General features: G+C 45.8%; 1 protein-coding gene across 5 annotated transcripts in view; it reads left to right on the forward strand.

Moving 5' to 3' along the window:
- LOC309354195 (paired box protein Pax-6-like) overlaps window positions 1–4,049 on the forward strand; it is a gene marked incomplete at its 3' end in the record, with an annotated part of 52,859 nt that extends 48,810 nt beyond the window's left edge. For 4 of the 5 annotated variants that reach the window (XM_081884222.1, XM_081884223.1, XM_081884224.1 and 1 more), the window contains 2 exons: window positions 2,290–2,365; window positions 3,354–4,049. In XM_081884222.1, the coding sequence (XP_081740348.1) occupies window positions 2,290–2,365; window positions 3,354–3,897 (620 nt within the window). Of the gene's footprint in view, window positions 1–2,289; window positions 2,376–3,353 lie in introns of those variants that run through there. The other variant, XM_081884226.1, reaches the window with a different exon arrangement.
- Window positions 4,050–10,732: the final 6,683 nt, after the last annotated feature.

The raw sequence follows: 10,732 nt of genomic DNA on the forward strand, positions 1-10,732 counted from the left end.
ACCAGCTCGCTCGGCCAATAAAGCGAGATGAGCGCCGCAACCCCAGAGTCGGCCACGACTGGACCTAATGGTCAGGGGTCCCTTTACCTTTACTTTACTCAATACGCAGGTCATATCTTCCCTGTCTTTCTTGCCCAATAGTCTGCAGGCAAGATAGGATAAGTTTTTATTTTAATTTCATAAGGATAGGGAAATCTCGATCAAACCTGAGTGACACAGAGAGGACAGACATAAGAACTGGGGTAATGTAACATAGCCTGCATATGCACTGTACTTTGAAAGCACATGGCATCCTGCAGATAATTCTGGGAACTATAATTTTTTTTGGTAGGTGCTAGGTATTGCAGCGTTGTCAAGGATAAGCTACAGTTCCCAGGATTCTTTGTGGGGAAGCTATGTGCTTTAAAGGTATGGTGTTTATGCATACCATGTGAGCTATGACCCTCAAAAAACAAGAACTGCAATATTGAATGCCTTTATTAGACTCTAGATTCTAATCTAACCTTAGAGCCACCCGTGTTTAGAAGCACCCGCGTCCCCCAGAACTCTTGCCTGTTAAAAAGCAAAGTGTGGACTTTTATATTGTTTTAAGTTCTTGCTTTTTCCTTCCAGCAGCTGCTGATATGTCTTGAGACACCCCACTCCCCCCCCCCACTCAGGCCAGAGTGTAAAAAATTAATAGCTGTATTCTTGTGCACATTTACCTGAGAGCAAGTTCCATTGAGCACAGTGGGACTTAATAGGACCACTCTGCAAATCAGGTGTATACATAAGCTTTTTTGGGGAAAAAAGCAAGCTAAGATATTTCAGGAGTCAGATAAGGAGTACCTAGACCACGGGTAGGCAAACCAAGGCCCGGAAGCCGGATCTGGCCCAATCACCTTCTAAATCCAGCCCATGGATGGTCCAGGAATCAGTGTGTTTTTACAAGAGTAGAATGTGTCCTTTTATTTAAAATGCATCTCTGGGTTATTTGTGGGGCATAGGATTTCATATTTTTTCTTTTTTCAAAATATAGTCCGGCCCCCCACAAGGTCTGAGGGACAGTGGACTAGCCCCCTGCTGAAAAAGTTTGCTGACCCCTGACCTAGACTGTGCAGCAGAAAACCCTCTTCCACCTAGTGAAGCTATTTCTGTTTATAACCTCTGGATTCTCAGAGGAGGAGGCAGGCGTTTGTGTGGAAGTATTGAGCTGTTGGGAGGGGACATTTCACCTCCTTCCTGGCTGTCTTGATTTAGACAGCAGCGGGTAGTATACGGACCTGCCCTTCCTTTCACAAATTGCCGTTAACAAGGCAGTTGTTGAAATCAAAGGAGCAGGTCGCAACTTATCTTTCAGGGCCTCAAAAACCTCTGCAAGGGACTTGTCCTTCCTTTGTCCTAACCTTTGTCAGAATATTAATTATTGCTTTGCATTCCTTGAAGTCAGGGTAGTTCACTAGGGCAAAAACTTGGTTTGCTCCTCAAATCCTAAATGCTTTGCCTACAATAGGCCAACATTTTTCAATTTGGCACAGTTGGTTCATGAAGAGTGGTACCCAACATATTTACTTCGTCCGTGCAAGGACAGATGGATGCTTGGGCAAATCCAAATTTGCTGCGGAGGGTTGGGGGAGCCCCTGGAACAGATTGGGGCGGGCATGCAGCAGGGAGAAGAGTAGGCAGTGTTCATACCCTCCAACATGTTGAGTCTCAAAACTGGGACGAAAGGCTTCCTGGCCGTGCTCCCGCGGGAGTCATTTGACCTGTGGGAGATCAAAGGAAGCACTTTTTTCTAGCCATGCCCCGAAAAAAGGGTGCAAAATTGTGGCACCCCAAATGGTTGCCATGCTCTTGTGAGGGGGGGGAGGTGTGATGTCCCGGGACACTTGTGGGGTATGAGAATTTGGTTGTGCAACCGCTTTGCACCAATGAAACAAGCTACTTAGTGCTGCAACCCAATATTTATACAGTGATACCTCGGGTGAAGTACTTAATTCGTTCCGGAGATCCGTTCTTAACCTGAAACTGTTCTTAACCTGAAGCACCACTTTAGCTAATGGGGCCTCCTGCTGCTGCCGCGCCACCAGAGCAAGATTTCTGTTCTCATCCTGAAGCAAAGTTCTTAATCTGAAGCACTATTTCTGGGTTAGCGGAGTCTGTAACCTGAAGCGTATGTAACCCGAGATGCCACTGTACATTTATTTGCTGAGCTGAAAAGACTGGGCTTTGCAGCCTATAACATTTGAGGGGATTCCTTCTATTTCCTGACTATTTTCCTCTTCTCTCTCTCTGTCTCTCTCTCTCTAGGGTTAATCTCTCCAGGAGTGTCTGTTCCTGTCCAAGTCCCTGGTGGGGACCCTGACCTTGCCCAGTATTGGCCAAGGTTACAGTGAGGAAAGAAGTGGAACAGGCTGGGGACGGGGGGGATGGGGCGGGGCGGAAACGGACGGCGGAAGGAAAGGGGGAGATGAATCGGCTGCTTACACGCCACACATTTAAAGCGCATGGCTTCCCCCAGAGAATCTTGGGAAGTGTTAGTTCATCCCTGCTGGAGCTACAGTTCACTGCGCCCTTAACAAACTATGATTCCCAGGATTCTTTGGGGGCACATAATGTGCTTTAAACGTACAGAGACTTTCCTTCCGCAGCGGGGAGGGGAATGGCAATATCTGGGGGAAGGAGCATTGGAGAGGGCCTTCCTCAACTTTGTGTATCTATGTTAGGCAACCACGTCTGTGTGTTTGGTGGCAGGCCTCCTCTTTCCCTCAGTGTGCGCATCATGCGTGCGCCATCGGGGGAGTGGGGACCGTCCTTTGGTCATCTTGTCTCTTTCTTCCCAATCCACATTCCGTCTCGGGACTTTCTCCTTCCCTCTCTTCCCTCTCCACCTCCCACCTTGCCCTTTAGATGGCACTAAGAGCTAGGGGAGCGGGGAAAGGGGAACTGCCGGAAGTATGGCAAGAAGATAGAGGAAACATTGGGGATTCAGCACAGAGGATTTGGGGCAGACCGGGGAGAGAGCCGATGACCCTTTGAGGAGCTGGAGGAAAGATTGAACCTTGAAAAGGTCGGACAAACCTTGAAATCTAAAGCAAACATCGGGGCAAGTGCCGGGAGAAGAAACCTGGCAACGGCAACATTGGAATCCTGTGAAAATAATTGTCTAATTGAGTACCGGCGAAGGATCACATGGGGAAAATTACACACTAGTCCCCTTTCAAGGTGTTGCAAGGGGTGGAGGGTGGGTGGAATAAAACTGGTGATTTGGAAGAATCACCATCAACATCTTATTACTGATATGCCGCCCATCTGACTGTGTTGCCCCAGTCACTCTGGGCAACTTCTGACAAAATATATTGCTAGACTCACAGCAACATCAGTTCTAGACCTCCAAATCCACTCGTGTCTCCTTGGCCGCTCTGCCAGCCGAAGATCAGACAGCTCTGTACAGCTCTTCTGCATCGCTCTCTGTCTCTCTCTCTCTCTCGGTTGGATAGGACTTGCCAACGGACAGTCTCCACCCACGGCGGCTGGAAAAAGCACAGGGAGCAGCTTAACCGCTCAGCAATGCCCACTATCGCCAACAGACTTTGTGGTCACCGTGATGTACCACCCGATGGAAGTTTCTTAAATCTGACCCTTGTCAGTTGGTGCCAAGCACTGACCCTTCCCATTTTCTGCCCCCTTGTAGAGTCTTATGGGATAGATGGCCTTTGTATGAGGCCTTGGGGGTCCCCCCTGCAGATTGGGGATCGTTGCTGTAGCGTTACTTCCTGGGTGCGCAGAGTTCAGTCGCTCTTCCCCTTTGCAAGCTGGTCCTATAAACCGCTCCCCACCTGTCTCTTTGTTCACTCTGCCCCGCCTTCTCCGTTCCCCTCTTCTCCTCTCCCCGCTCCCCGCATGGATTTCACTTAGCTGCATTTTCACATGGATCCCGAAGGGCTAGGGACCCCCCTCTCTCTCTCTGACCTGCACAGAATGGCCCTCTGACCACCCACACATGCACGCTACCACCCGTAGGCGCAAACTGTTTTCACGTGTGTTAATAAAGGACCCGTGTAAATAAAGCTGCGTGTGAGTCTGTGTGGTTCCGCTGTGCTATCTCAGTTGTGGCCGGTGTGGCACAGTGGCAGAGTCTTGACCCCCCGGGAGGAGAAGGTGGTCAACCTATAGATGTGAGGTCTGGAACTCAACAAGAACTCAGTTCCGGCACCTGTCAGGTGGGCACCATTGCCATTACAGTGGTACCTCGGGTTAAGAACTTAATTTGTTCTGGAGGTCCGTTCTTAACCTGAAACTGTTCTTAACCTGAGGTACCACTTTAGCTAATGGGGCCTCCCCCTGCTGCTGCCGCACGATTTTTGTTCTCATCCTGAAGCAAAGTTCTTAACCCGAGGTACTATTTCTGGGTTAGCGGAGCCTGTAACCTGAAGCGTCTATAACCCGAGGTACCATAGTATAAGAGAACAAGGGAGATGCTCGTGGGGTTTTGGCACCTGTTTTTTTAAAGAAGATTGAACATGCTGGGACACGATAAAACATCAAACATTAAAAACTTCCCTAAACAGGGCTGCCTTCAGATGCCTTCTAAAAGTCAGATTGTTGTTTATTTCCTTGACATCTGACAGGAGGGCGTTCCACAGGGTGGGTGCCACTACCGAGAAGGCCCTCGGCCTGGTTCCCTGTAACTTTACTTCTCACGGTGAGGGACCCGCCAATAAATAAAAATACATAGCTAACTGTGGTTCTGCCCCCCCCCCCACAACAAATGGCCTCCCCACCCCAAAAATCCTAGCTACACCCATGGCTGCTGGGTCATTCATTTGGGAGAAGCACGCCAAACAAAATTGGAAACAGTTATGAGCTCCTTCAGAAGTTTATTCTGCAGTCATTCCGATTTATTTGCACAGGACTTAGTTGGAGGTTTGACTGTCCTGGTCTTTATTGAGCCTTCTCTCTTGTTTGTTTATGGGGCAGTTCTATGACAATAAGCATTCAGCCTCATTTGCTTGCAGGATATTTACACATCTTCCCACTAATTGTTTCGTTCGTTCCACAGTTTCTCATCTGCAAAGAGTTCCTAAAAAAAAAAAGGTTTGTTGCACTTTTTTCCTCTTTAATTTGTGCAAAGCTTAAATTTCTGTGCTCTGAATCCCTCCTGTGAAATAGTGACAGTTTGTAGGCATCCTGAGTGTAAATAGGAGTGAGAAAAAACTTTTGACTCCAGATGTTTCAGGATTCCAACTAATGTCAGCCCTGGTCAGCATGACCGAAGGTTATGGGTGTTGTAGTACAGCAAAGTTTGGAGGGTAGAAGGTTCCCATCTCTGATACAAAGGTAAGGGTAAAGGCCCCCCTGACCAGTTAGGTCCAGTCGTGGCCGACTCTGGGGTTGCGGCACTCATCTCGCTTTATTGGCCGAGGAAGCCTGTGTACAGCTTCCAGGTCATGTGGCCAGCATGACTAAGCCACTTCTGGCGAACCAGAGCAGCACACGGAAACGCCATTTACCTTCCTGCCGGAGCGGTACCTATTTATCTACTTGCACTTTGACGTGCTTTTGAACTGCTAGGTTGGCAAGAGCAGGGACCAAGCAACGGGAGCTCACCGCATTGCGGGGATTCGAACCGCCGACCTTCTGATCAGCAAGTCCTAGGCTCTGTGGTTTAACCCACAGCGCCACCTGCGTCCCAATACAAAGGTACTGATGATCAAAATAAGGATGCAGGAGAAATTCGATTCAGTTTGCATTTGAAGCAGAATCGATCAAATCTGCACTTGTCGAAACAATATAAGAACCAAAACATACCTATCCTTCCAAATTCACACCTATCCGAATTTTGTGTGGCAGTTTTCCAACCAGAATTTACAAAATGTATATATAAGGGGAAAGTGTGCATTAACACATCCTATGAAGAGAAACTGCTCACAAAAATGTGCACACTTGTCACAACTGCATACAAAAAATGTATTTATTAGGAGAAATAATACTGAATAATTTTCATGAGCATTTAAAAAAACAACAACCACAAATTGCATATTGTTGCCAAAATGTGGAGAACTGAATTTCAGATTGGGGGGTGGGGAATGAGAAATGGAGAGAGCTCACATTGGCAGATCATTCCAGATAAAACAAGGGAGGCAGCAAAACTTAACAAACACAAGTTTTAAGATTTATTAAAACAAAGCAAAACTCAAAAGCTCTTGAGATGGATGCCGTTGGATTATAGCTTTGGATATCGTGTGAACTTTGAAAACCCTGTCCGTTACATGCCGTTATTACAGTTTGCTGCTGTTCAGTTTCTGGTGCCTTCTTGTGCACCAACACATTTATAGCTATTTCAAGGGTGTTTTCTGTTTGTCCTATACTCTTTGCTCAGCAAGCATCCTGCCCTTGACTCCCCCCACTTTTTGGGGTGGTGTTTTTTCCTTGAGCACATGAGAAGGAAAAGCAACTGTGCCTGTGGTTTTGGGGTGCTAAACAGCAGCGAGGGCTGTGTGTCTCATGGCTCTGGACCACATGTAGACTTTGACAGGTTGAAGGCATTATATATATATATTTAATATATCACACACAAAAAAGAAATATAGAAGATATAGAAGGAAAGAAATATCCATCACCTCCTAGCAACTAAAAAGGGAAAAAAAGAAAAGAAAAACAACAATAATAATACATTAAATAGTTCTCACAATACATTTAACATAAAAATGACTTTTTTTATATAACTGACTTCCCATCTACTCCTTCTATTTCTCATCAATTATTCACTGCCATATTATAACATGTTTTGGTTTTGATATTATTTATTCTATCCTAGGTTTTCCATCAGGCTTAAAACTCCTACTGAAGTTACTCAAATGCTGCTACAGACTTCACACTGTCATTACTATTTTTCAGATAAATTTTAAAGACTTCCCATTTTGTGACAAATACTTCCTTTGATTTATTTTTTATTCTTTTATTCGGCATTCTCAGGAAGCTGTGCAATTGAAGAATCCAGATTTTTTCCAATTCGTTGGGTTGTTACCAACTCAGTTGTCCCAATACTGAAATTGATAGGCCTAAGTCAGTTGTGTCCATTAATTTCAACAGGTCTGCTCTGAAAACGACTAGCATTGGCTGCAACCCAGAGAAGCTTTGACTGAATTAGGAAAAGCAAATACAGACAACTGAATTGTGGAAATTTCAGTTTGTATCCTGGCTGCAGGGGTGTTTGTTTCCAGGTTTCACAGAGATGACAATCGCAACTCTACAGTAACACAACTGCCTGTTTAGCTCATTGTGAAGACACAAACAAGAGCTTCAATGTGAGAAGAGATATCCGTAACACCCCATTGGTGCCAGTGCCAGCTCCAAGCTTTGGGGCAGCCATTGGGCACGATGCCCTCAGTGGGCTCTCACCTCATACTCATGCCCAACCCTGCTGCCCTCTACCTCAAAATCTGGGCCATGGAACCACTCAAAGCAAGTAGATGATGCCCATCCATCTCACTCTTGATTAGAGTGCATGATTAGAGAGGGCAGGTAGGCAGGAAGTGACAACACAGAAGAGAAGCAGCAGGACAGGAAGTTCCAGGGGTTGGCCACTTGCAGCTGTATACGCCTTTGCTGCTGCTCAGTAATGCCTATCCCTGGGGCCAACCTCAATTGCTGCTTTGATTTTGGACGCTAAAGTTTTCATGCTAAATGGGTGTAAGGAGTACGTTACTTGGAACAGCAGCTGGTACACAAAACCTATAGGTATTATTGCGAGCCTTCATCTTGAGAATATTGCAAAAGAGTTTTGGGGGTGGGTGTCACACACTTTCTAGGACAGTTGCTTGATTAAAGACATCTTTATCAGTGAGTCGTATGAGTTTTAGTTGATTAAGAAGTTTACTAGACTAGTTAGCTGGTTAAATTTTCATGTGAGAAAAACGGTTTTTTATAGAAACATTTCTTTGCTTTTCAAGCGCTCTGTGCTTGCGTTGCAACAGCCATTAGGTCAGAAGAGCCATCTTACAAATACGCCATTTTTGTGCCCTCGGGTAATCAGTCGTAGGCTGTGACATGACCTCAATTAAATAAGCCTTGACAAAATAGGTGATAACTTTAAGGGGATTTTTTTAAATCAATGATCAGCTACAGTAATAAATTTTAAAATGTTTTGGGCAACTTTAAAAAAGGGTGCCCCATTTAATCAGGCAGTTTGCAAGATTCGTAGCAATTATTTTTAACACAGCTGGCATGCACCATCCTTAAAGCACGTTTGAAGTACATTCACGCCCCAGTCAAAGAATTCTGAGCACTGTTTGTTAAAGGTTGCTGGGAAGAGTAACTCTGTGAGGAGCAGTAAACGACTGAAGCAGCTGGAAGTTTTTGAGTTGTCTTAAAGCGCAGCATACCTGCTGCTTCCAGGGGAATGGGGAAAATTGCATCATTCATTCATTGATTGATTCGTTTCGCAAGATTTGTATGCTACATACAAATAAAGAACCCCAAAGCGGTTTACAAAAATGACAACATTGTGATGCAGACCACGAGGCAAGCAAGAAAAGCTGTATAAGATGTTATGCAGGCAGGAGTGGGATAAAAGGAGGGATACATCTCCTCCCATCCAATCCCTATTCTTTTTGTTCTATAAGGATGTCATCTGCTGTATTAGGCTTCAGCAGTCACAAAACAAGCAGAAGTTCAATAAGTGAAGCTGTTCCCATCCCTGCTCATCCATGCTGGAGGGAAAACTGTACCTGCTGAATTTCAACCCAGGATAAAGCTTATTTAATACAAGTCGCAAGATGCCCAGTCAGAAATGCCGCCATTCCTTAAAAAGGTGGAAGGGGGAACTGGTAAATTGGCAGTGACAGCGGCAATTCCAAATCCTGGGCTCTCAGTCTGTGCTCAGAGTAACGTCGGGTCCTATTTTCTTCGGAAGGTAATTTGGTACTGTTTGCGATGTCTTTCTTTTCATGGCTGGGTCTATTCTTAGTTCCTGTTTATTCGCAGACCCCCCCCACCCCGCCCCGTCCTCCCAACAGCAAGATGTGAGAACCACAAAACACCACACCCTCCTGAGATTGGAGCACCTGCAAGCAGGAAGTGGTTGGAGGCAGTTGGCCAAGGGTGGGGGACCACTTTGTGCATGTGTTTTTGAGTATGCGCCAAGGTGCGGTTGAAGCAGGGACTGGGCACCGGTTCCCAAAAGGTACCGCCAACTTGGGAGTCGCTGCAAAGGGTTGTGGGAGGAATGTGCCCTCCGTGAGCACTCTCTTGAGAATTGGAGCAGAGGACTAGGGCGTTCAAATTTAGAAAAATAATATCAAAATAAGCAGGGAAGGAATCACCACCCCAGGGGTCAGCAACCTTTTTCAGTTGTGGGTCAGTCCACCATCCCTCAGACCATGGTGGTGGGCCAGACTATATTTTTTGGGGGGAAATGAATTTCTATGCCCCACAAATAACCCAGAGATGCATTTTTTTTTAAAGCACACATTCTCCTCATGTAAAAACACCAGGCAGGCCCCACAAATAACCCAGAGATGCAGTTTAAATAAAAGGACACATTCTACTCATCTAAAAACATGCTGATTCCCTGACCATCTGTGGGCCGGATTGAAAAGGTGATGAGCCTCATCTGGCCCCCGGGCCTTAGGTTGCCTACCCCTGCCCCACCCTATAAAATTTATATACTGCTTGATTGAAAGGGGGGGGCAAGCCCTCAAGGCAAATTACAAAATAATAAAACAAGTTTCCAACAACAATTTAAAACCTTCAGAAATAATTAAAATTGACGATAAGCTAGAGGTGCCTAAAATCATGCGTAAGTGTGTAAAATAATTCACGATATAGAGAAAATGGATGGAAGTTTTTTTTTTTAATCTCTGGTCACACCCATGTCCTAAATTTAAAGCACCTAGCTCCTGCAAAGAATCATGGGAGCTGCGCACAGATTAAAAACGATGCAATTTGCTACCACAAGTGGTGGTGATTACAGACAGTGGATCTCCCATGATTTCAGGAGGGACGCTTTCAGTCCCAGCTGGAGATGGCAAGGACTGAACCTGGGATCTTCTGAGACCCGCTCTAGCACTGGGCTGTAGCTCTTGCCCAATCGCATCAGCTGTTAGCAAGCATGGGAACACAAGAAGAAACCTCAATCAGAGTCACAGCATTGGTCCATTCAGATCAGCATTCTCGATAGGCAGCGTCTTTCCATGGTTTCAGGCAGGGGTCACTGCTAACCCTCCCTGGAGAGGCCAGGGATTTGAACCCGGGACATTCTCCATGCAAATCACATGCTCTGCCACTGAGATATATGGCCCCCACTACTCCAGGGTGAAGACAACACATCCTTTGGTGTGTGCCTATAGGTGGCTTGAAACCAATCTTGAGTGTTTAAAGTTGAATTAAATTGTTTAAACCAGGGATGGCCAATAGGTAGATCGCAATCTACTGGTAGATCGTCGGATGCCTTTGGCAGATTGCGGGACCCCTCCCACCCACCCCAAAAAAGCTCAACAACTTACAACTTAGATTTCCCAGAAAAAGCTCAACAACTTTGGTCAATCCAGTGGGTAGATTACCGCCAGTTTTTTTTTTTATTACAGTGGGAGTAGATCACAGTCCAGCATCTTAAAAAGCAGAGACATAACCTTGCCAACAAAGGTCCGTATAGTTAAAGCTATGGTTTTCCCAGTAGTGATGTATGGAAGTGAGAGCTGGCTGATCGCCGAAGAATTGATGCTTTTCAATTATGGTGCTGGAGGAGACT

The sequence above is a fragment of the Podarcis melisellensis genome (genome assembly GCF_964234715.1).
Source record: "Podarcis melisellensis genome assembly, chromosome: 13".
NCBI classification, from domain to species: Eukaryota; Metazoa; Chordata; class Lepidosauria; order Squamata; family Lacertidae; genus Podarcis; species Podarcis melisellensis.